This window comes from Silurus meridionalis, chromosome 21, assembly GCF_014805685.1.
Source record: "Silurus meridionalis isolate SWU-2019-XX chromosome 21, ASM1480568v1, whole genome shotgun sequence".
Classification (NCBI taxonomy): domain Eukaryota; kingdom Metazoa; phylum Chordata; class Actinopteri; order Siluriformes; family Siluridae; genus Silurus; species Silurus meridionalis.
In genome coordinates, this window is record NC_060904.1 from 2,974,886 (window position 1) to 3,001,202 (window position 26,317).

Below are 26,317 nucleotides of genomic sequence, written 5' to 3' on the forward strand. Positions count from 1 at the left end.
CCCGCCTTGTTTTTGTTTTTTTCCTACATCACAGCAGCTTGAAAGGCAGGCAACCTGGCAGATGTGCCTTCAAAAGTGCCTGATTAAAATATTGTTCGGGATTTAAAAAAAAAACAAAAAACGGAACACAGCATATAAATTATATATCACATTATATAGATTTGTAGTATTTTTTCCCGAGTTTATAAAATCCAACGTAATTTGTGATTAGTTTTGATAATTAAAGCAGGAAACTCGTTAGACGTTAGGAGCTGGGTCCTAATCGGGTCCTTCAAAGTACAAAACCAAAACAGGTTGCAAATGCGAAATGAATCGCTAACAACAGCCGAAGTTATTTGCATGAGCGTCTGTTTGTGTAATGGCTGTGGATAATGATGAGCTGGAAAAGTAGGTGACCTTTATTTGCTGAAAATGTTTTTTGATTCGGAATATCTGCTACTCTAATACTAGGTTCAGTTTAGATGGCTAGCTAGCTCGTTTTTACCTTCATTATTAATATTATTATTAGTATTATTAGTATTCTCATATCATTATTAAATGGCTATTATTTATTTTACTTACTTGTATCATAAAAAATGCTTTCTAATACATGCATAAAAATAAAATAAAATACATTTTTATACACATGATGCAAGGGGTCATTAATATAATTTGCATATGCAAATGGGTTTAATAGAACAATCTCATGTATAATTATGGTGACCCACTCCTTGGGCAGATTATCACATTAATTAATGTATTATTTTTATATATATATATATATATATATATATGTATATACAGTATATAATACACACATACACCCACCATGCCTGACTCTCCATTAGCTAATTATAATATCTAGGTTTCCATCCAGCTGTTTATTATTATATCCATTCATCCATCGTGTCTGACTCTCTATCAATGAATTATAATGTTTAGGTTTCCATCCAGGTGTTTATTATTATGAATGACTCACTATCCATTCATCCATCCATCTTTCTACATTATAGAAAAGTAAAACGTTTACAAACACTACTTAAGATGAAACAGATTTGATTGGCCTGTGACTTCCTGCTACACTGTGCAAAATCTTGTTCTTGCAGTCTTCGGTTTTCAAAAATGGAGTTGTAATTTCTGCATTACAGACGTGCAGTGGAGGAGCTGCTCAAAGAGGCCAATAGAGGCAGAGTGCGTGCAGAGACAATGGGTCCAGCCGGGTGGTAAGTTCCCCTCTCATTGTAATCCTGAATTAATTTGATTTCTCTGCAGTTCTCGTCAAATGAATTTGCTTTGTGTCTTCAGGATGAAGTGTCCTCTGCAAAGCACAAACAAACGCTTTCTGGTGAACACCCTGCGCTTGTGTGCTTCCGAGCACCGGTCTGGGGGCTGCTCACCTGCGACGAGAGGTGCCGAGGACAGCAGGGAAGAAGGAGGCAGAGGGTCACGTGACCGTTCTGCTGATCGACAAGACGGCTATAGAAAAGCCACCAAACACAAAAGAGAGAGTCGTCACTCTCATTTCCAGTCTTCAAAGTCTTCATCTACGAGTGAATTAGAATCCTCAGGCCACACCCCTCATCAGGCTAGACGAACTAAAAGAACTCGTTCCCGTTCACCTATCAGAGAACGCCTCGCAACTAAAAGGTCTATTGACAGGTCTCAAAAATGATGCACTAATTTTTCTACAGAATAAAATATCTCTCTAAGGGCTGATTTATATTATGCATGAGAAACAGGAGGGTTTCATTGTTGTTGTTTTTTTGGTTTATTGGTGTAATGGTTTATTGATGTATTGGTTAGTTTGGTTTAGCCCAACACAACATCAGGAAAATGAACAAGAAGATTCTGCTATGTTCACAAAAGTTTCAGTATCACTGCTACTCTTTATTCACTCCTGTAGGTTACATGTTCACCAAACGCAAAGGTGATTTAGTGTCACCCAGAACACCTCTATTTAAGGAAGATAAGAAAAGAAAGATCTCCCTGTTTGCGTAATCTAGTAATGCAGCTTAGCCACTGCAGTGCAACAGACACATTCTAATGCCTTCTCCTGTTATAAAGGTGCCATTGCTTTTGTTTTAATCTTCTTCTTCTTGTTTCAGATTCTTCCATTAGGGGTCACCACAGCGGATCATCCGTCTCCATACCCCCCTGTCCTCTACATCTGCCTCTTTCAAACCAACTACCTGCATGTCTTCACTCACCACATCCATTGACCTCCTCCTTGGTCTTCCTCTTTTCCTCCTTCCTGGTGGCTCCATCCTCAGCATTCTCCTACTGATATACCCCATGTCCCTCCTCTGCACATGTCCAAATCATCTCAATCGCACCTCCCTCACCTTGTCTCCAAAACATCCTACGTGCGCTGTCCCTCTAAAGAACTCATTAGGAATCCTGTCCATCGTCGTCACTCCCAATGAAAATCTCAACATCTTCAGCTTTGCTACCTCCAGCTCCACCTCCTGTCTTTTATTCAATGCCACTGTCTCTAAACTATACAACATTTTAGGTCTCACCACAGTCCTATAAACTTTCCCTTTCACTCTCATAGATACTCTTCTATCATAAATCACTCCTGCTATCACTCTTCTCCACCCACTCCACCCTGCCTGCACTCTTTTCTTCACTTCTTCACTTTCTTCACTTCTAACACACTCTCCATTTCTTCGCATTGTTGATCCCAGGAACCTAACCCTAACCCTCATACAATACCACAACTCCTCTCTCCACCCTGTCGTACGCTTTCTCTAAATCCACAAACACACAATGCAACTCCTTTTGACTTTCTCTAAACGTTATCAAAATTCTCAAAGCAAATAATGCGTCTGTAGAGCTCTTCCTCGGCATGAAACCATACTCACAGATGGTCACATGCTGCACATGTTTACAGATGCAGAATAACAAATCAGCCCGAAGTCGTCGCCTGACTGAATTGCTGTTTGCTCTGCCAGGTGTATCCGCAGATTTTTTTTTTTACACTCTCAGCTAGTCTTTATTTAATTGAATGTGATATACTTGAGCAATATGATAAGATCTTATAATAAATATAGTACACACTGTTTTGTTCGAGCAGCACGGGTTGCATCAGTACTGTTAAACTGGCTAAATCCACTGTTACACATCAGTGATGCTAAAATTTATATTTTGCTTTTTGTACTACTTTTTGTTTGTTTTTTCTGGAGTATATTTAATGTGTAAAAGTTTAATTGGAAAGACAAAGCAAATAAAAAATGGGGTTTTGTTACAAATATGTGCTTTTGGATTCCTTCAATAGGAAACGTTTTATTGATATAGCACTTTTAACAATGGACACTGCTACAAAACAGGTTTAATGGAAATAAAAAGATGTGAAATATAAGTATATTAAAGATTGTAGGTTTTAAATTAATATATAAGGCCCTATACATTTATTCCAGAGTCATCCATAGCGAGGGAAAAAATCCCCAGAGACGGTATGAGAAAGAACCTTTTATTCAGGTCAAGTCAGGTAGGCTTTTATTTTCCTTTCAGCTATATACTTAGACTTTTACAGGGGAAAGAATTATTTTGAGGACACTATTTAAAGTGCACAGGTGCATATCTTTAGTGCAAATATAACAGTTATATAGTGTGTGTGCCTCCACTTACTAATAATTCATGTTTTAAATAATCACACTCAAAGATGATTGGATAAGAATCTGAAGAAGCTGTTAATGCTCGATGGTTCAGTACTGTTTTGGCAGCAAAAATGCATAACCAATAACCAATATAAGTGAGGTGGTCATAATGTTATGGCTGACTGGTGGCCATAAAGGAGTTCCTCTGAGAGGAAACAGAAGAACTTGTGAGAAGAAAGTTTTCTAAAACTGAAACTTTTCACAGAGTGTATCATAAAGTGGTATGTTTAGGCAGATGAAACCCTGCTTCACCACATAAACATATATAAATAATTCAGTACAATTCCTCTGTACAAATTCAGTACAAATACTCTGATGTTTATAATAGGGCAGTTAGGGTTCTGACCAGAATGTTTTGAGTTCAATTCCCAGCACTGGAGCAGAAAAAAGCTTTAAACGTCAGCTAGTTTTACACGGCCACTTTCTTTCACTTTCCTAAATCCGAATAACTAACACACTTGCACTCTTATTTAATTTCAAATCATGAGTCAATCACCAAAGTCTCTCAGGCAATCCAGTGTTTTAAACAAGCTACTCTGGTCAACAAACAGACGACCAGGCCGAGGCTCTACCAGTCCGCTCATATTTTATTTGCTTTCTCTTTTGCAAATTTTGCACCCTCTGTCAAAAGGCATGATTTATGATGCGGTTATGTTTCTTCCATGGACGACTTTGAATTCAATCGAAATGTCATTATCATTCCTTTTGCGTTACACTCAGTTCAGCACTGTTTGCGCAGGCTTTCGTTCGTCGCCACTGGGTAAGCAGGTTTTATCGCCTCGCTCTGACATGGATTAGGTATGTATATACGTATGTATGTATGTTCACTCGCCAGCCTCCCACTCTTCTTATTGTCTTAAAAATGAGCAGGTTAAAAAGTTTCTTCTACATAAAACAAATAATTAATTATTTAGAATAACAAAAATCGCCATATAGTGTTAAGGCTTTTACAAGTGGAAACAGCTTGCGACTCCATTTGTAAACATGATATAATAATGCATACACTACTTTTACATGCCTAGTATTGCCCTTCTATCCATCTTTAAGCTTTCTGAGCTGCTTATATTAATTTTGTACAGATTTATTACAAAATCAGTGGTGTACATTTTTGCATCTGTGGTGGATAAAATCTACAGCCAAATGTTTGTTCTAAGACAATTATGTGATCTTGATCAAAAGTGTTTATGTATATGTACGAGTTTTTTTTTTTTACTAATTTTTTGTACTTTGACACTGATGCTATAAGACGTGTTACTTTACAAAAAAGTGGAGTTTATCATTTGCCCTTAAAATGACCCCAACATCTCAAAGTGAATCGTATTTATTATAGATCAAATACAGCCTTTGTACATAATGACCTGGTTTAAAATAAACCAAATGGAAATGATTTGTTTTTGTTTTTTCTTCGACGAAGTGAGATTGGGTTAGCATTTTGCCACAGCTAATTAAATTGATTTCTTTAACCTAAAGTCTGACAATATCACTGAGTTTAGACAAACAAGTTTTCTTCCACATCATCCCAAAACTTCAGTTCTTTTTCTATATAGAAAAAACACCTAAATGCAGCTTTGTTTGACTAATACAAGTGAAACAATATATTCTGAAATCACAAACGACGAATATCAAACACAGGACTTTAGATAGCTTGACTTCAGTGCTCATTGATAATCTGAGCTAATGTTACAGAGAAATCGTCATTAGTTGTTATTTGCCACTAGCTAATAAAAGCCTCAATCATAACGTAGCTGTCAAAAATCATGTTAACTTGTGAAAGAATTGTGCCCAAATTTTTTGTATAAAAACTCAGTCAGTCATATTTTCCCCTTTAAATAACATTAGCTAGCATATTTAGCTTGTTGTTCAGCAAGTTACAATCAAGCCAAAGCAACTTGGAAAAAAGTTATTACCTACATATTATCCACCAGTAAGGTTCTAGTAACTAATGCGTTTTGACAATATGTACTTATCATGCAGCTGCAGTTGATTTATCTTTATTTTCTGAATTCCAGAAAATGCTTCTTGGTATTTATTGTTTTGTGGAATATAAGATGCAACCATAACCCTTACTTGTCACTGGGATTTACAGGTAGTCGTCGACTTACGACCACAATTGGGACCGAATTGGTCATAAGTAGAGTAGGCTATATGTAGATTACTGTGAAATTATGCCGGAAGCTGGTAAAAAAATAATGTACGCCGCGGCTAGCGATTGTGGTCGTAAAAATTCGAATGGTTGTAAGTTGCATAGGTTGTAAGTCGACGACTACCTGTACATTTATGCCATTTGACAGGTGCCTTTATCCAGAGCGACTTATTTTAATAAATATTTTATTTATACAGTGGAGCACATGACCGTCTATTCTATTCGAAAGCTTTAACCACTGAACTACTAGGAATGGTATCCTTTTCCTTTGTATGTGTACAAAATGCTGTATGTGGAAACAAATGTATACATTTGTGAAGTTGATTTCTAGGCACAAAGTCCAAAATGTTTACACATTAGGAGAAGACAACAAATCATAGTCTTTTCCCCTGAAAGTACAGGATAACGCTTTACTCAGCATTCAGGTTCATTGTAGAGCTCCAAGCTCTTCTTACACCATCTTGTTCATACACTGACTTTTCTATGAGCACACTGAAGAGCTGCATTTAATTTGATTTCTAATCAAGCTTTTAAAAACACTTTACACATGACAATAATGATACCTTTTATATTAACATTTAGTCAGAAACCTAATCATCACGATTGTTTCTGCTTCTGGCTTTTATGTGCCATATTACCTGATGTATCACCCGTACCCCGACCCCGAACCCACCCTGTTGTAAACGGTTGCACGACTTATCCTTTTCTTTTTCTGTAAAAGCTTTTTAATCACCACCTGAGCTCACCTAGCAGTGCTTTTTAAAATTTTGCATTTTCATCGCTGACTGGGCAACGCTCCACTCCATATCACTTAAGACCATTAAGGCTCTCATAACGTCCGTAGATGTGCCATCAAACCGCGCCGTCTATCTCACGCTTCATAAACCTCATTGTGAGCGTGCAGCATTGGCGTAATCACCGCGGTTAACTATTTCCTTCCCTTTCAAACGAAAGTCATATATAAACACCATTAAGCTGTGCTGCATGCGGCCGACGTGAGAGGAATGGGTTTGCTCGTACTTTTATGGCACGAGATCGAGAGCTCCATTTAAGATACGAAAAAGTGCCATTATAGCGTTTGAAGAGGTGCAGGCAAACACAGCATTGTATCACAGATGTTCTGAGTACAGGACAGACACAAACAGGTTCAAACTTAAAACGTTTACTATATATTTTATTTTCCTACGTTGGTTGTTTAGTGTCAAAGGTCACTGTATAATATCTAGGTTTATGCTTCCGCATACATCTTAATTTAATGCTGAGCTCTAAGATTTACACTGAGACAAAATCTGAGACTAAATTTTAATAATAGAATAAACAGTAAAAAAAAGCAACAGTAAAACATCCTGACTCTTCAATTTTCAATGTCAATTCTACAGCCATATTTAAATTTAAGCGTGTGATATATTATGATTTTGTCTCCTGGTTCACCGTCAGTCTGAACTCTTGCATTGAAGCATTGGTTTAATCTCAAATGAATCATCAGGTTTTGCAGAACCTTGTCGAGTCTTTACCAACATGACTGAACACTGTCATCCAAGCAAAACAGGGACAGACTGACTACTCAAAAACTTAATGTAACCTTTTATTTTAAATTTTTTTGAAGATTCTACTCCCTTAAGCTATTCCTGATACCATACATAATGAAAACCTTTGTTGAATTGGAAAAGAAGCATGAAGCATTTTCAGTAGTACTCTGAGACTTTTAATATCCCACTGGAGATAAATGTAAAATAAAATAAAAAAAAAACCACTTCAGGAATGACATTATTTCACCCTCAAGTTCACTCTCATACCATCTTAAAACGTATATTAGGGATTAAGTGGGAAAAAAGATGGCACTCGCAATGATCTTTAAAATAAATACAATATGACTGAAAAAATTATAATAAACCTTGTGACTGGGAAGGCACAATAAAAGATCAATATTTTGTGGCATTGCTATATATCTCTTTTTATATATCTCTATTTATTTAAAATAAATTAAGAAACTCTGATATACCTGTAAAGCTGTATAGTAAAACATACACCGCATGCATTAGTTCTAATGGTACTCAACATACCTTGTTAATAGTGACAATAAAAATGTTTAGTTTTATGCATTCATTTCTATAAGTTCAAGTTCTGAATGGATTTAATTTATTGGCTAGTATAGCTAGTGAATAAACAACCTGGCTAGTAAACTTGTCATTTCATCATGAAAATGTTTGTTTAAATAATACCATTTGTACACGAATTATTCTACAAATAACAGAAATACTTAACGTAATAAATATATAAACTAAAAAAGGAAAATTGTTCTTCATTCCATATGCAAAGCCGGCTTGTTTTGCTATGTGGTGTTAGAGATAATCCTTTGATTTAGAGAGGAAATGATATAAAATGATATAAACATATAAACAGGTTGAGATGAAGCATGTGTTGGACAAATCAGTGACTTATTAGAGTGTAATAATAGTCAATAATAAAAGCTCAGTGTAAAAAAAAAAGCTCTATTTGTAAAGTTTTTGCTGAAGCAGTAATGCCTGACTTGAGTAAACAATTAAAAAGTAATCGAGAAATCAAGTATATTCAATTGACACAACTAATCTGAACATGTTTTATATCTGAGGAATGTGTTATTGAAGAATGATGCTAACTAACCGAGTGAACTGTGCTGAAGTGAACACCACTCCAACGAGGAACATATGTTAGCTTAATTACGATAATGTAACCAGAAGCTGCAGGATATTTTCAGCAGTTTATTATTTGTGATATTCTCTAACTAGCTTGTAAGAATTTATACACGTTCTAGCTTTCGAGCAAAGAGCTGCTAAGCAGCTAAGCTAAGCATTTTCACCTGAGGTGAAGGAAACTGCTTAATTTTAATTGGCTCTTGAAAAAAAAAAAAAATTGTCTAAAAAAATAGGCATGTGATTTAATAAGTTACAGAAAGTAATTTTTGTGACAAATTCAAGGTTACAGTACGTTAGTTTATCATTCCTTCTTGTGCATGTAAATACACTTTGATTTTGCACATGTTGGATATATTTACTATGTGAAATGAAACATTACTCCAATGAAGTGAATTGTATGTATTTCTCTGTAAAGGCAATTTTTTCCATTGACAATCATGTCCATTCCAATCTTGGAGCACTTTCACCCTGAAAACCTTTTGATGGTTCAACTGCTCTCTTCCCTACAAACCTGAACCAAATGAAACTAAGTGAATCAGAGGAGGAAAGAACTCCAACACCAAACCAAATGAGCCAGTGGTGCTCCAGGACCAGGATTGTGTCAAGAGCGATGTTTTAGGACAACTTTCTCTCTGTGTTGCTGATATGTGGTTGCTCAGTGTCCATCCCAATGTACATCTCAGTGTTAATTGAGTACTTTGTCACACTCCATGATAATTGGTTTACTTCGAACATCTTGGTTTTATTTAACCACGAGGACTTTAGTTTAATGGACCGACAGCAGGCGTGCCTAATGGTAGGTAAACTCAGAGGGACGTGGGGCAACAGTTAGAGAGGAAAATGTGTTCTGGTGATTGTTGCTGGTGTCCATAACAGACCGTGCATGAGAGTTAAAGTTAAATGGGCCATTTGATGCGACATTTTGTAAATCTCAACCGTTGCCGTGAGCGTGTGAAGCAGGTCTTGTGACTCATGACTGGATTTTTCTTGAAGCTGGGTTTGGTTTTCTCAAAGCAGCAACAAAAATCCCTGCTGGACATTAATGAACACTAAGATATTGATGTGAACTCAATGCTGGGCAACTCACCATGATTTAATTTCTCTGTTTGCAGACTGTGGTTTGTTTTTAAATCTGTGTCACACGCATTTGATTCCTTCAGCCACCGTGTCTTGATGAAGCCATTTGGACTGCATAATAACAGTCCATTTTTGAGAAACATCTCATGCAAGACCGCATCCAATTTTAAAGCACAGTTGTTATAGTATTTAAACTGTTCAAGACACTATGGTCTCAGTCTCAGAGGAAGCAGATGCAAGATTCTTTCTTTGTCTTTCACTTTTGTGTCTCTTCACTCGCCCGAGACAACTGCAGGTGTAGCCTTGATAAGTCATGGGCAAACAGAGATGTTTGTTAAAGCCATTGATCTGAACAGGGCCAGTCCTGTTCAATTATTGGCAAGCCCCGAAGGAGACACGAATGAAAACTTGTTGTCAGCTCTTTGTGTAAACAGTGACACCAATGGCTAAGGTGAAGCAGGGTCACATGATGCCGGTGACACACCTACCGGAGGCCCTAAAGCGGCGCCAGTCACACAGGTACGGCACAGGAGTCTAACGCACAGGGACAGGACGCTTTTCCCTCACCGTGCATTACAGGCATGAATCGGGAAGAACATTATTACTCTGCCAGTCACCTTTACAAGGACTCCTGTGCCTATCAGAGGCCACACAATGAGGAGTTCAGCCCAAGCCCGCCACCGTGCCTTTACATGACCAGGCAGACCCAAGCCGTCTACGCTTCTCCTGCTTTAGGCACCCAGGACCAACACAACCATCTTCCTGATATCACGTCCTATGTGTCCGGACGAGAAGAACTGGCTGTGTCTCACCTGCATCACTCACAAGCCCAACAGCTGCCTCTTCAAACATTTACGGGGTATGGAGACTCTCTGGACCTGTGCTCTGAACGAAACAGGTGCCATCTTCCTTTCCCGTGGATGAAATCGACAAAATCTCACACACATGCTTGGAAAGGACAATGGGCAGGTAATGGGTGTACTTTGCCCAACAATCTTTATCCACAGATTTGTATTTTACAGTTTTTATAGCCGTGTCTGCAACCTGAAGTTGACTTCGTATGAATCTGTAATTTTGTAGGAATTGTTTAAATACACTAACCTGACCTTTTAGCCTTTATCTTGTGTGAGCAATTTTAGATATATCTGAGTCGGCCTCAGTTTGGCAGGAATGGATGACTTTATTTGTTATGGCCTACCACAAAGGCCTTTGAGAATTATTTTGAATAATTCTCAAACATTATAAATTACATGCGCTTCCTAAACAGCATAATTATTAAACATTTCAGTGCTCAAAAGAATAGTGCGACCAATATTTTGTATTCAGGACGTATAATAATAATAATAATAATAATAATAATAATAATAATGCAATTTCATTAAAACTTTCCTACAACAGAGTGCATTTCTCATCCCTCGTTTTGCGTAGTAGTCTTGCTAATATCATTTTATACACTTGTTTAAATCTCAGTAAATGGCCAACAGCAAAGCAAAACTTTCGCTGATATATCCGTTTGTGCATTTTATATTTTTCTGTATTTATATAGATCGGTTTCAATGGCCTTCTGAAGAAAACGTATACATCTTAAAGGGTACAGACAAAGTGAAAAGTTATTTTAAAGCTATTTAGATTCGTACGATTTAATACAACAATCTGAGTGAAATTCCATTTTGCCCATAGTTTAGAATGGATTCTATTCCATTATTTTCTGAACACGGAAATGACCATTAAACTGAAAAATACCCTACTTTATCATATACTTAGTAATCATTACCTTTCATTACAAAAGGAACTGCTTACATTAAAATAAACAATTTACAAATGTTTTCGAGTTTTGTAAGCTTGATTAACTGATGAAACCTTGTTTCATATCATCAATTGTAAATATATTGTGTACATACACACGTGTATATATATATATATATATATATATATATATATATATATATATATATATATATTTTGCAATTATGCAATGTCAAATTTTAAGAGTATTAGACACTTGTGAAAAAGACATTTGCAGTGGTTCATCATTTCATCCAGCGCCTGTTTTTTCAGTGTAACCCTTTTGCCTTCAGAGAACATTTTCCTTTCCTTTTAGTCACATTTGAGTAAATAAAAGTTGGCTTCTCCAGGGACCAGAGCGGTTCGAGCCATAGACTCAAAGCCAAGGGGTCCATTATTTTAGCAATTACGCTTAATAATGTGGAATAGAAAACTATTATTAGTGGCATTATGGTTAATGCTACATATAATATTTGATGGTTATTATTGTTGTTATAAGATTATAATAACAAACAATCAGCTTCACTGTGTCTAAAGTCAATCAGCTACAATGACTTTAATATTTTATAAATCCTTAATCTGTATTTAAGTATGTTCAGTTTTCCAGCCCTACTGATTAAAATAAATAAACAGCGCTAATAAAATTAATAAATAAACCCTCGAACAAGGGTATGTTACTGAACCCTTCTATGGTATTGAAGTGGTAACATTATTCTTAAGCTTTGAATTATTTTAGATTGAAATGTAGTATATATTTACCCAGCGATTACACTGTAAATCAATTCTGGTCCACTTATGTATGTTTTATTTATTTTAACTGTATACCAGGTCAAAGCTACTTCCCCAGAGATAAAGAAAGGTAATGTGTGGGTAGACATGTTAGTTTTAAAGGTTGGGCATAAAACTTAAACACACTTTTTTGTAGCTCATGTGCAATATGAAAAGAGCAAACACCTAATGTGTTGATTGTTCAATGCATTTAGGACAAAGACCAAAAGTGTGTAAATGTGATTTTATTGCACGGTATAGATGGGACACAGATTGATTTATAGGTTGCTTTATAGCTTCCCAACATCGTAGTGTTGGTGTATAGATTATTAAATTGTTAGACTCTGATGCATCTGAGGAAGGAAGAACTAATCTGGTTAGGAATAGGAATTACATAGGAATTTGGGCAAATGGTGGACATATTGAGCAACACACACACACGCAGCTCTCTTTCTCTTTATATATTATTATAAGTAATATATTACAATATGTTATAGAAATTGGATGTATTTGGGTGTGATTGCATTTCTTCTGTCGTGCACATGCACCGGAGCTCGCGTTTATAAATATTGTAATATATTAATTAATAAAATATAAAAATTTGTGCATTGATCATTAACAATATAACATATATATATATATATATATATATATATATATATATATATATATATATATATATATATATACACACACACTAAAGCGGCTCTGTCTGTTGAATGAACTCGTTTGTGATAAAGTGCGTCTCCGGCAGGTCCCTACGCGGCGGAGCACGAGGAGAACAAGCGCACGCGCACGGCCTACACGCGCGCGCAGCTGCTCGAGCTGGAAAAGGAGTTTCTCTTCAACAAGTACATCTCGCGGCCGCGGCGCGTCGAGCTCGCGCTCACGCTCAGCCTCACCGAGCGCCACATCAAGATCTGGTTCCAGAACCGGCGCATGAAGTGGAAGAAGGAGGAGGACAAGCGGAAGGCGCGCGCCGGCGACCCCGAGCAGGATGCGTCCGTCACGTCCGGCGACCTCCGCGACGACGCGTGCGGCGGTCCCGTGGCTCCACCGTCTCCACGCTCTCGCCCCGAGCCCTTGGTAGCGCGAGACCCCGCCTGAGCATGTCTGCACGACATTTCGGACATTTTGTGCATGAGATCCTGAAAACTCCTGGACTGGAAATAAGTTGTAAATAAAATGTATAGACTGCTATCTACCCCCCTTTTTTTTTTCAATTATTCAATTATTTCTTATTTCTGAAATATATACAGATGAGATTCAGTGTCTCACCTGACCAAAATGTATTTTATAAAATAGTGCACTGGACACACCATTTAATCCGAGCTAAAAGTTCTTTATTAAAAAATAAAATGAGATGCAGATTTTATCTGTTTACTGAAAGTCCTGAGCAGATACCAGCTGCCAAACATGTCCCGAACTGGACCTAGTGGTAGACCATGTTTTCAAGCTGCAAGTCATTTTTCCATCTTCACTACACTCAAGAATGAAAAGTGAGATTTTATAAAAACTATATATAAGAAAAAGCACTGGTTTGTCCACTGTGCATTTCCGTTAAGCATTTATTACACCAGTTTGAGGAATCTAGGCCTATGCTTTAGTTGCTCTTTAAAGTTAGACCAAGCTGGATTTTTTATTATAAACAATAAAGTGACCTCTACAGGTCATGGATGATGCATTCTACATTTACAAGTTTTGGTTCAATTACATTTCAACTGATTTTTGTGTTAAACTGTTGATGCACATCTGTAATAATGTTATTCAAGCCTCTCATTCACTGCTGCAATACTCACAAGAATTTCTTTTATTTGTATAACTTACAAGCAGTGGCATTTTTATAACTTTGAAAATACAGATTAAGCGGCCTGCCTAATACAATCCAAATCTTTTTTTTTTTTTTTATTATATCCAATTTATTTTATACCTTGATGACGTTATTCTGCCAGGTGTTTTTATACTAGACCACACATCGTAATATTCCAGAGAGGGCCATTTTTGCACACATCCCATACTTCTATATTTAAATACAAATTGATTGGTAATATATATATATACATTTCTAACCCTGATATTATTTTTAGTAAAGATGTAGAATTTCTGTCTGGTTAAATCTGTACTTGGATATTAGGCGACCTGCAGTCTGTGCTTTGGCCACTAGAGGGCAGTAAGCGACTTTATATTTTCCTAAGAATGCCTTTTTATTTCAGCTTTCAAAAGTTCCATATAGAATACTGTAATGACAAAATACTGATAATGGTGATTTAGCAAATATTAGTCTAATTTATTCCTAGGCGATTGCCATATAAAACTGTATATTTATCTAAATATTTTTTCACGTTATATTATATATGTTCTCATGTTATGTTCTGCATTATTTTGTATATTTGAACCAGGCTGCTGTACATTATCAGTGCATCTGATGCTGATCACGTGCATTTTTATTTTGCAATGTTCTGTGAAACTTAGTAACACACACCAATAAACAGATTTTGGTGAAGATGGCATTAGGCATTTAAATCATTTTCAGAACGACATTCGATGAAAATATTCTCCATGACAGGAGATTGAGGTAGGATGTCATTTTGCTGTTTGTAATTAATTATCTAATGATGCATCATTAACAAGACATGCATTATTTATATGTTCGAAACACGGACTTTAGTTTTGATGATGAGCGTGATTACATTTAACTTCATGTTATAATGCCTTTAAAAGACACTATGCACGTTGTCCTGACACTTTCTTCATAGTGCACTATGCATAGTGTTCAATTCTGCAATGCAATGCAAACGCCAAATCAATTATCTCGGCTTCTGACGTGATCGCCTACGTGGAGTTCATGCACGGCCCCGTGACGTGAGGTCAGAGCTTGTTCGGGGGGTCAGAGAGCACGAGGTTGCGCAGTCGCAGTGCACATATCTTCTTCACCTCTCCGATAGCATGCTCTCTTTCCGCCTCGCGGCCTTCGCCGAGGCGGCGCTGCAGCTCGCGCGTTATGTCGCGCTGGCCGCTCAGGCGTGCGCAGATGACGAAAGGGAAGCCGAAGCGCTGTTTGTACTCAGAGTTGAGGCTGCGCATGTGCGACACCTCCTCGGGGCGCAGGTCGGTAAATCCAGCCGCGTGCTGCTCCTCCTGTGAGTCCCGGGTTAACGCACCGCTCTGCAGCTCCCTGCCCGCCAGGTCTGGGTGGCATCGCAGGATTCCCTCCTTACCTGGGGGCACAGGGCTAAAGACAGTCAGAGCTTGGGGGAAAAACAGTATTCGAGTACACTACTTTACCTGTGTGTCACCAAAATCTCATTAACAACCAGGCCTTTAGCTCTGACTCTCCACTGCATAAACTGAATGCACAGTTCCAAATAACTTGTGCAGGGGGTTTGCATTATCTTTACAATTTAGGTTAAAAACATGCAAATTCATCAATGCAGAAAAGAAAGAAAAAACGTGAACATGAGATAAACATGCAAACCCACATTAACCCAAGCTCAGGACAGACACCTGGAGCTTTGGTGATACTTCCAGTATCATTACCATACTTTTTCCACCTTCTGCAAAGTTGACCATCAGATTTCTATTTTAAAGGAAAACTTCTCTGCATATGATCCACCACTATACCTGCTTCAGGCAGACTGTCGATGAAGTCAGAGATGTGAGCCTCAAGGTCCGCTAGGCTTTTGAAAGGACGATGGATCCATATCGCAGCTGGAATGATAGGACATTTCTCAATCACGTTCCCGAATATTTCCAAAAAGTCCTCAAATGAGAGTGCGTTCACAGCATTGATGTCCATGGCATCCAGTGTAAAAAAGCAGAGGGGAAATTCCAGCAGGGTTAATGGCCTGGGAATGATAGATCAGACTTTAAACCCCTTTTGTTTGTTCTATGGCTTTACCAATGCAAAGTTCAGCAGCCAAATGCCAACATTTGTGGCAGGATAAAATAATAATAAAAAAAGATTACATGTTCAATAAATTTCCTGCCTTATTTTCTTAATAAAAATGTGGCAGCAGGAAATTTTTAACAGAAGCCTTGAATCTTCTACAATTCCTTTATTCATACCAGAACAGGGTGCAGAAGAGCCAAGAAGTGGCTTTGATCCTAAAACGCTGTCAAATTAACAGTGTGAAGGTCTCCCTTCTGATACTACAACACTGGAGCTTTCACCATTGGCCACCACGAAACACAGACCCTCCCCATACAGGTATGATGCAACAAGCTACTGACTGCAGAAGTGCACAAATGAAAACTGGAAATTCCTGAATGCTGTACACAGAATCCTGTGGCAACATGCACTGGTTGTTGAATGAGTAGATCTCCATACATCATTTCATATCTTTCTTTTTACTTAACATGTGCCTGCAACCAGGGCTGTAGTGTGCTCTTGCCTGAAATTTCAAATATTAAATATTGTTTCTGGATATGAATGTTACTGATACAGCTGGCCCTCGTCTGATCTTCTGAACCATAAATTGTTGAATTACAGCATTCTTCTTCTGCAGTCCTTTTACCTGACATTTCAAAAATTAACCAACACTTGTTTCTGTAAACATGGTGTAAGTGACTATAAAAGCCCTGAGATCTTTTGAACTGAATATCTGTGAGTTAAAAGGTCCTTATCTATGTATAGTGGTGTTGCAGCAGGGTTCAGGAGATACAGAGGGGTCTTTAGGCTGCATGCTAGTCAAATGCAGTTGGCCATATGCCAAAGTGGCTTCCTCTCCTGCCAAGCTTGGGATGAGGAAGCAGAATTCCAAGTCATACACAAGCCTAAGGCCGATGACTCAGGCTTCCCAAGCCAATCCCAGGGCTGAGGCAGACTTGGCAGACTTCCAAAACCATGCCTAATGCCAACCAAATGGCCTCACCCTGCCAAACCAGTCCCAAGTCCGAGGACAACAAGGCAACCTCAAAAATCTGACGATGACGAAGCAGCCTCCCAAACCAAGCCTGAGGCCATTTTGGCGGATTTTCAAGCCAGAACATTAGGCCAAAGAGGCGGACTCCCAAAACAAGCCAGGGGCCGGAAAGGAACCCTCCCAAAACAAGTTCAAGCCCGAGACCAGTATGGCAGACTCCCAAACCAGAAGCAGATAATGCAGACTCCCAAACCAATGGCACATGTTGACGGGTGGTGTCCCAAATAAAAGCCTGAGACTGATTAAATATTTTCTTGTCTAATTTCCTGTCATGATTAAATTATTGGTTGTATAAAATATGTACAGTTGGAGGTTTAAATTTCACCTCTTTTATATTTACTTATTTATTTTTAAAACAGAAATGTGCACTGCATTAATCGCATGGCAATAAAATTAGTGCCGTAAAATGTGCAACAGATAGTGGTTTAAAAAGGTTGACGAAAATAATAAATACAGCTGCAGACATTTTTCTGGGCTGCTACAATGTCTTCAGGATGATACACAGATTTTTTTAGCTGTAAATCTACAGCTAAATAATAAGCTGTAAACTAATATGGATTGAGTATGCCCATTACACCGTTCCCACTGCTGCCACAGGGCTTTCGCCCTTCCAGGTGGTCCACGGTAACCTGCCACCAACTTTCTCCAACCAGGAACCCCGGTCCGCCGTTCCTTCCGCCACCCTTTTCTTCCGACGATGCCGTCGCGGCTTGAGAACCGCCCGAGCAGCCCTGTTCAAGAACGGCATAAGACTTTGCCAGGGGGCCAACCGTAAGCAACGCTTAGCCCCTCACTACCGTGTCGGACAGCGAGTATGGCTCTCTACTCGGGACCTTACCTTAAGGCCACCTGTTGGAAGCTTGCCCCATGCTTCATCGGCCCATTCCCCATTTCCAAAGTCGTCAATCCTGTAGCCCTCCGACTCAGGCTCCCCAGAGCACTCCAGGTCCACCCTACGTTTCATGTGTCCAGGGTTCAACCCGTCCAAGCCTGCTTCTTAGTGCCCTCCACTAGACCCCTTCAGCCCGCCCGGGTCATTAATGGGAGTCCTGCGTACACTGTATGCGGCCTACTCCGCTCCCGTCGCTGTGGTAGGGGCCTCCAGTCCCTTGTGGACTGGGAGGGCTATGGTCCTGAGGAACGCTCCTCGGTCCCCTTCCGCTTTATCCTGGACCCGGACCTGATTGCTGGCTTTCATCGGGACCACCCGGAGCAACCTGTTGCGGGGTCTGGAGCTGCCCTAGATGTGGGGCGGGGGTTAACTGTCAGCCCGCTTGAGCACTTCCGACATTGCCGCCTCCATCACCGAGGAACTGCCCCTTTCCAACCCTTCTATCTTTCTAACACATATAAGGATGCCAGAATCCTCCAATCGGGGCCAGATTGTCTTTAGGCTTGCCCTGATTACTCTCCAGCATATTTGTTCATTACAATTAAAATCTTTCTGTTACTGACCTGTTTCCGTTGGACTATTCTGTCCTCCGGCTTCCCAACCGGGCCTGTTTTCCAGACTCTCCCCTCAGCGTTACAGCTCTGCTCTGCTTGCGCTGAACGCGCTCCGGTTCCCGGCTCTGCTCTGATCACGCTCAACGCGCTCCGGTACCCGGCCCGGCCCGGCTCGGCTCTGCTCTGCTCGCGCGCAACACTTGTCGACTTCCAGCTCGGCGCTGCTCGATCTCAACGCGTTCCGGGTCCCAGCTCGGCTCTGCTCACGCTCAACGCGCTCCGACTTCGGCTCGGCATCCTCGTGCTCCGTGCACTTCGGCTCCCTGAATCGGCTCTGCACGCTCGCTTTTCTGGCCCTGCTCTTCTTCGCATCCGCCTTGGATCCTAAAACCTGAACAGCTGACAGAAACAATGAATATTGCAAAGGTTCATCAAATTACCATCTACATGCCACAACGGCTTGTGTACCAGCATTTTGAACCTCATTATGTGATCAACCTGGGACCCAATCCTACAGACACTGATGAAGATAGTGGTTTAAAAAAGTTGACGAAAATAATTAATACAGCTGCAGACATTTTTCTGGGCTGCTACAATGTCTTCAGGATGATACGCAGATTTTTTCAGCTGTAAATCTGAGGCAAACGAGGCACCTCAGCTGAGAAGGCGGCCTCAAAAACCAGGACCACGACTGACACGGCACACTGCCAAACCAGTCCCAAGTCCGAGGACAACAAGGCAACCTCAAAAATCTGATGATGACGAAGCAGCCTCCCAAACCAAGCCTGAGGCCGTTTTGGCGGATTTTCAAGCCAGAACATTAGGCCAAAGAGGCGGACTCCCAAAACAAGCCAGGGGCCGGAAAGGAACCCTCCCAAAACAAGTTCAAGCCCGAGACCAGTATGGCAGACTCCCAAACCAGAGACAGATGATGCAGACTCCCAAACCAGAGGCAGATGATGCGAACTCCCAAACTAGGCCAGAGGTTGACGGGTGGTGTCCCAAATAAAAGCCTGAGACTGATTCAGTATTTTCTTGTCTTATTTCCTGTCATGATTAAATTATTGTTTATATAAAATATGTACAGTTTTTAATTTAATTATTTCTTTTTTTTTTTTTTTTTTCAAAAAAATTCTGTTTCTAAAAACTTGAGTGTATTACATCAATGTCTCTGGTAGCCAAGGTATGATGTAACTAGTTATACTGACTGCAGAAGTGCACAACTAGAAAACTGAAAATTCCTGAATGCTGTACTCAGAATCCTGTGGCAACAAGCAATGGTTGTTGAATGAGTAAATCTCCATACATAATTTCATATCTTTCTTTTTACTTAACATTTGCCTGCAACCAGGGCTGTAGTGTGCTCTTACCTGAAATTCATATATTAAATATTGTTTTTGGATATGAATGTTACTAATACAGCTGGCCCTCGTCTGATCTTCTGAACCATAAATTGTTGAATTACAGCATTCTTCTTCTGCACTCCTTTTACCTGAAATTTGAAAAATTGACCAACACTTGTTTCTGTGAACATGGTGTAAGTGACTATAAAAGCCCAGAGATCTTCTGAAATGAAAATCTGTGAGTTAAAATGTCCTCATCTGTGTATGGTGGTGTTGCAGCAGGGTTCAGAAGATACAGAAAGTTCTATAGGCCGCATGCTAGTCATATGTAGTTGGCCATATGCCAAAGTGGCTCCCTCTCCTGCCAAGCTTGGGGTGAGGAAGCAGAATTCCAAGTCATACACAAGCCTAAGGCCGATGACTCAGGTTTCCCAAGCCAATCCCAGGGCTGAGGCAGACTTGGCAGACTTCCAAAACCATGCCTAATGCCAACCAAATGGCCTCAGAAGCCACTCCTAAGCCTGAGGCGCAAGAGGCCCTGAATTTTGAACTAGTAACAGTACAAACAATAGACCTGTATTTAGGGTGATTGTGATCGAGCCATTTCTCCACTGATCTAAACTTTTTGAGATAAACACTCTTCTGCAGAAAAGGAAACAATGAATATTGCAAAGGCTCATCAAATTACCATCTACATGCCACAACAACTTGTGTACCAGCATTTTGAACTTCATTATGTGATCAACATGGGACCCAATCCTACAGACACTGATGAAAATAGTGGTTTAAAAAAGTCACTGAAAATAATAACTACAGCTGCAAACATTTTTCTGGGCTGCTACAATCTCTTCAGGATGATACGCAGTTTTTTTTAGCTGTAAATCCAAAGCAAACGAGGCACCTCAGCTGAGAAGGCAGCCTCAAAAACCAGGACCACGACTGACACGGCACACTGCCAAACCAGTCCCAAGTCCAAGGACAACAAGGCAACTTTAAAAATCTGACGATGACGAAGCAGCCTCCCAAACCAAGCCTGAGGCCGTTTTGGCGGTTTTTCAAGCCAAAAAAATGAGGCCAAAGAGGCGGACTCCCAAAACAAGCAAGGGGCCGGAAAGGAACCCTCCCGAAAACAAGTTCAAGCCCGAGACCAGTATGGCAGACTCCCAAACCAGAGGCAGATGTTGACGAGTGGTGTCCCAAATAAAAGCCTGAGACTGATTTATTTTTTCTTGTCTTATTTCCCGTCATGATTAAATTATTGTTTATATAAAATATCTAGTTTTTAATTTAATTATTCAAATTTTTTACTTCTAAAAAATGCTGTTTCTATAAACTTCAGTGTCAGAAATTAATGTCTCTGGTAGCCATTTTGAGAGTTTTCAGAGTTGAAGGTTTAAATTTCACCTCATTTTTATTTACTTATTTATTGATAAGTAATGTGATGGTGATGGTGTCACACTAGATTATTAGAATTACGATTAACCAGTGGTATTAAGGTGTGTATTATATACTTTGTTTATTTTGACGTCTGTATTAGGAGATATTTCATGAGTGATACACGGTCATGTGGTTACAGTCATAATATGAAGTGCTGTCATACAAGATTTGTCACGTGTAAGCCCGACAGTAGAGATGACGTCATTTCTGTGCGCGCTCTCTCTTTCTCTCTCTTAGCGGAATCTGGTCGCCATTAGTGGCACAGCTACATCAAATATTCTCTCTTTATTGTCTGTCGATTGTTTAAATACAGAGAGGAAGACGTAAATCACATGACGATTGTACCATCGTGTGGAGTCTCTTTTAATAATAAACGCACACAACGCATGCTTTATTATTAATGTGTTTACTGATTTTGGTTATTTAAGCCACAATAAGCGCTTTTTGAGTTAAGTGTTCCAGACTGTCCCTCTTTTTTCTTTTTGTCAGCTATCCGACTTCACGTTTTGAGTTTCAGTGTAAGCGGTATTGTTTTTGTCAGCAGAGCTCTGCGAACGTTAGCAGGACGCCATCTTTGAATCTTTCCGTTCCTCTTTTTTTTTCTCCTACAGAAAGTAGCGCTTAAAATTATGGTGCCGCACCGCCATCTAGCGGTTGGGGGACGTGTCGCTTCACGGAAATGGTGTATTTTCTTCATGGTCCCTTAAATTTAATCTATTAACGGTACAAGCACTTAAATAGAATCAGTGGTTGTTAAGGAGTCAGTCCATATCCGATTTTCTAAAAGACAAATAATTGAGATAAACACTCTTCTGTCGATATGGATACAACATTAAAGATGTCAAATACTCATCAAAATACCGTCTACATGCCACAACAACTTGTGTACCAGCATTTTGAACTTCATTATGTGATCAACATGGGACCCAATCCTACAGACGCTGATGAAAATAGTGGTTTAAAAAAGTCACTGAAAATAATAACTACAGCTGCAAACATTTTTCTGGGCTGCTACAATTTCTTCAGAATGATACGCAGTTTTTTTTAGCTGTAAATCCGAGGCAAACGAGGCACCTCAGCTGAGAAGGCCGCCTCAAAAACCAGGACCACAATTGACTCGGCACACTGCCAAACCAGTCCCAAGTCCAAGGACAACAAGGCAACTTTAAAAATCTGACAATGATGAAGCAGCCTCCCAAACCAAGCCTGAGGCCGTTTTGGCGGCTTTTCAAGCCAGAAAATGAGGCCAAAGAGGCGGACTCCCAAAACAAGCCAGGGGCCGGAAAGGAACCCTCCCGAAAACAAGTTCAAGCCCGAGACCAGTATGGCAGACTCCCAAACCAGAGGCAGATGTTGACGAGTGGTGTCCCAAATAAAAGCCTGAGACTGATTTATTTTTTCTTGTCTTATTTCCTGTCATGATTAAATTATTGTTTATATAAAATATCTAGTTTTTAATTTAATTATTCAAATTTTTTATTTCTAAAAAATGCTGTTTCTATAAACTTCAGTGTCAGAAATTAATGTCTCTGGTAGCCATTTTGAGAGTTTTCAGAGTTGAAGGTTTAAATTTCACCTCATTTTTATTTACTTATTTATTGATAAGTAATGTGATGGTGATGTTGTCACACTAGATTATTAGAATTACGATTAACCAGTGGTATTAAGGTGTGTATTATATACTTTGTTTATTTTGACGTCTGTATTAGGAGATATTTCATGAGTGATACACGGTCATGTGGTTACAGTCATAATATGAAGTGCTGTCATACAAGATTTGTCACGTGTAAGCCCGACAGTAGAGATGACGTCATTTCTGTGCGCGCTCTCTCTTTCTCTCTCTTAGCGGAATCTGGTCGCCATTAGTGGCACAGCTACATCAAATATTCTCTCTTTATTGTCTGTCGATTGTTTAAATACAGAGAGGAAGAAGTAAATCACATGACGATTGTACCATCGTGTGGAGTCTCTTTTAATAATAAACGCACACAACGCATGCTTTATTATTAATGTGTTTACTGATTTTGGTTATTTAAGCCACAATAAGCGCTTTTGAGTTAAGTGTTCCAGACTGTCCCTCTTTTTTCTTTTTGTCAGCTATCCGACTTCACGTTTTGAGTTTCAGTGTAAGCGGTATTGTTTTTGTCAGCAGAGCTCTGCGAACGTTAGCAGGACGCCATCTTTGAATCTTTCCGTTCCTCTTTTTTTTCTCCTACAGAAAGTAGCGCTTAAAATTATGGTGCCGCACCGCCATCTAGCGGTTGGGGGACGTGTCGCTTCACGGAAATGGTGTATTTTCTTCATGGTCCCTTAAATTTAATCTATTAACGGTACAAGCACTTAAATAGAATCAGTGGTTGTTAAGGAGTCAGTCCATATCCGATTTTCTAAAAGACAAATAATTGAGATAAACACTCTTCTGTCGATATGGATACAACATTAAAGATGTCAAATACTCATCAAAATACCGTCTACATGCCACAACAACTTGTGTACCAGCATTTTGAATCTCATTATGTGATCAACATGGGACCCAATCCTACAGACGCTGATGAAAATAGTGGTTTAAAAAAGTTGACCAAAATAATTAATACAGCTGCAGACATTTTTCTGGGCTGCTACAATGTCTTCAGGATCATACGCACCTTTTTCAGCTAAAAGGCAGATTTCCAATCTAAGCCTGATGCCGAGGAGGCAGCTTAAAAAAAAAACAAAGCCCAAAACTAATTCTCTGTTTCCATGTGTGAATTTTAAATAATGAATAATAAATATTAAAACATTGTTTACATGAAATCATGTGTTTTTATAATCAATTTATATATTTTATTAAACCAGGTCGTCCTAGAAATGTAAAATTAATGACAAATATGACTCTACTAGCCATTTCACAGTTTAACAGCTAACTAGTGATGTGTCGTTCGCAAACGAGTCGGCTCTAGAGAGAGAAGATTCTTTGTAATGTTTGTAATTCTTTGTAATGAACGAGATGAGCCGACTCCCGTCGGGCAAAGCCGAATCTTCAGGTTTGCTAAGAATTCATGCAGGTAAATAGAAGGCTCCGAGCGATAATAAATGAAGAGTAATTTGAGAGCCGTAAGAGCCGACTCTTCTACTGGAGCAGAGCCAAAAGAGCCGAATCTTTGAAAAGATCCGTATCTTTGAAAAGAGCCGAATCTTCCATTACTACAGCCAACAGCAAGTGATTCAGTAATTTAAATAAATGAATTAAATTAATTGAATTACATAATAAATTAATTAAATAATTGAAATCCTCATTTATTTAAATTTAGAAAGGTTCCTCATTGTAACACGGTTTTTATGTGTTATGTTGAATAAAGTTTAAAACATTTTGTGCTTTCAAGTGGATTTATATATTGTATACAAATAAAAACAAGGTGGTCAGTCTATTAATCATGCTTACAATACGATGTTTACAAATTACAATATTAATCATGTCATTTTACTCTCATTGGTTTCTGAAAATGATCCCTATCGGAAAATATTTAATTGATTCCCCAGACAAGTTAATTAAAAATAACTTCTATAAGTTTCCCTCTCCTATCACTGTTAGGATTCTCACAGCTGAAATGGCTACCACAGACATGCAGAACTAAAGATATGATATCAATGTTTGGCCTCTATTTCTGTTCATCTGGATATGATAGCTTTATGATTACATCTTCTGACATTAGTTACATATTTTAGTTACATAAGTTGCCATCATTTCCTTTTTCTTTTTTACATCACAAGGTTTCCCCCATGACTTTCTGGGAGACCAAAGTGTGCATTTTGCATATTTGTTTTGAATGTTATGGTGCTTCCTGGTTTGTCTGGAAGTATTGATCAGCCGGTTATATATTCAGCAAATTTAATAGAACATATAGAAATGCAGATTTTCCTATAAAATAGGAAGGGTGGACTGATAAGACCAAAATATTTGTATGAATATTTTCTTCCATACAGGCATCTCCAGATTTCAGCAGGTCCAAAAGTTCCTGGCCTTCTAGAGATTGAACCGGTTTTGAGCTGTGGAGCATTTTATTTGTGTACTTTTCACAGTTTCACAAAACTTTAATGGGCCAAGCTGACAGCAATTTGTAGGCGAAATTGATTGTGCTATTGTGTTTAAACCTATTGAAATTCGGTTTGAACCAGCCAAAATGTGTGCTCCTCCTGCCATGTTATGACTAGTGTTACATCCAGGTTGTATTCCTGCTCCGAGTGCTCTCTTTAATCTGTAATGCAAAGTAATGTTGTACTTTTCCCCTGGATGCTTGCCAAAGTAAAGAATGAAGGAATAAATATAAAAGAACAAACTAAATGTTCTGTGCAAATGAGATGATGACATATTAACTGTTTTTGTTCTTGTTTCTGAGTCCTGCTAAATGAGGCTGCTTTTCTTTTTTTTTTGCATATGTTGCATTCGTGAAGGAATCCTGCTCATCAAGTTCGGTGTAATGAGTCTCGCTGTCACATGATGCCACAGACAGATTGTGTGCCCTTTAATAACCTTAGAACATAACACAAGGGCTGGTTTGGGGAAAAAAAATGTAATTCTTTGGAATTACTTTATTTATTGCCATTATTACTGCGGCCGATTAGCACATATGTGAATGTTTATGTAATATTTGTGAAGAAATGCTGTAAGTAGGAAAGCTTTAAAAAATAAAAGTGTTAATAATTGATAATTTTTTATCAGTTAACAAAATAAACGAACACTTATAATCCAAATATCGTCCATCAGTATTTGGTGTGACTGCCCTTTGGCATTCAGTTCTTACTTCAGCACACTTTGTACACTTGCGCAAACTCATGGATTTTGTAGGATCGGAGTCATGTTTATAATTAACCAATTATACAAAGCAGGTGGTAATTTTTTATCATTTTAGACACTCGTTTCATTACAATAATGAGTGTCCACAGGCAACGGTGAAGCATGGTGGAGGTTCTTTGCACACATGATTACATGAAGAGACAGAAGGATTTGAGAAGATCTGTATTTAGTTCTTCAAGATGTTTGGAACAACATACCTGCCGAGTTCCTCCAAAAACAGTGTGCGAGTTTACATAAAAGAAATGGTGC

At 38.9% G+C, this 26,317-nt stretch overlaps 3 protein-coding genes across 6 annotated transcripts; 2 read left to right on the forward strand and 1 right to left on the reverse strand.

Moving 5' to 3' along the window:
* The first annotated feature begins 236 nt into the window (after positions 1-236).
* Positions 237-2,144, forward strand: si:ch211-140b10.6 (protein POLR1D-like). 2 transcript variants are annotated; one of them, XM_046833923.1, is made up of 4 exons: positions 237-387; positions 1,128-1,202; positions 1,285-1,626; positions 2,085-2,144. In XM_046833923.1, exons 1-4 carry the CDS (start codon positions 359-361, stop codon positions 2,095-2,097), a joined length of 459 nt encoding a protein of 152 aa, XP_046689879.1. In that variant the 5' UTR covers positions 237-358; the 3' UTR covers positions 2,098-2,144. The 2 variants fall into 2 exon arrangements, with proteins under 2 accessions (XP_046689879.1, XP_046689878.1); XM_046833922.1 differs by having other exon boundaries at positions 1,285-1,638; positions 2,085-2,142.
* A 7,933-nt stretch (positions 2,145-10,077) lies between these two features.
* On the forward strand, positions 10,078-13,290 carry pdx1 (pancreatic and duodenal homeobox 1). The gene is made up of 2 exons (XM_046833842.1): positions 10,078-10,502; positions 12,841-13,290. Exons 1-2 carry the CDS (start codon positions 10,115-10,117, stop codon positions 13,191-13,193), a joined length of 741 nt encoding a protein of 246 aa, XP_046689798.1. The 5' UTR covers positions 10,078-10,114; the 3' UTR covers positions 13,194-13,290.
* Positions 13,291-13,304: 14 nt separating this feature from the next.
* urad (ureidoimidazoline (2-oxo-4-hydroxy-4-carboxy-5-) decarboxylase) lies at positions 13,305-24,145 on the reverse strand. Of its 3 annotated transcripts, XM_046833843.1 has the most exons (4): positions 23,880-24,145; positions 18,464-18,853; positions 15,708-15,931; positions 13,305-15,304 (listed from the first exon to the last, which is right to left on the reverse strand). In XM_046833843.1, the coding sequence occupies exons 3-4, from the start codon at positions 15,880-15,882 to the stop codon at positions 14,955-14,957; spliced, it is 525 nt and encodes a 174-aa protein (XP_046689799.1). In that variant the 5' UTR covers positions 15,883-15,931; positions 18,464-18,853; positions 23,880-24,145; the 3' UTR covers positions 13,305-14,954. The 3 variants fall into 3 exon arrangements, with proteins under 3 accessions (XP_046689799.1, XP_046689802.1, XP_046689801.1); XM_046833846.1 differs by lacking the exon at positions 18,464-18,853; XM_046833845.1 differs by lacking the exon at positions 23,880-24,145 and having other exon boundaries at positions 18,464-21,034.
* Between the last annotated feature and the right edge of the window lie 2,172 nt (positions 24,146-26,317).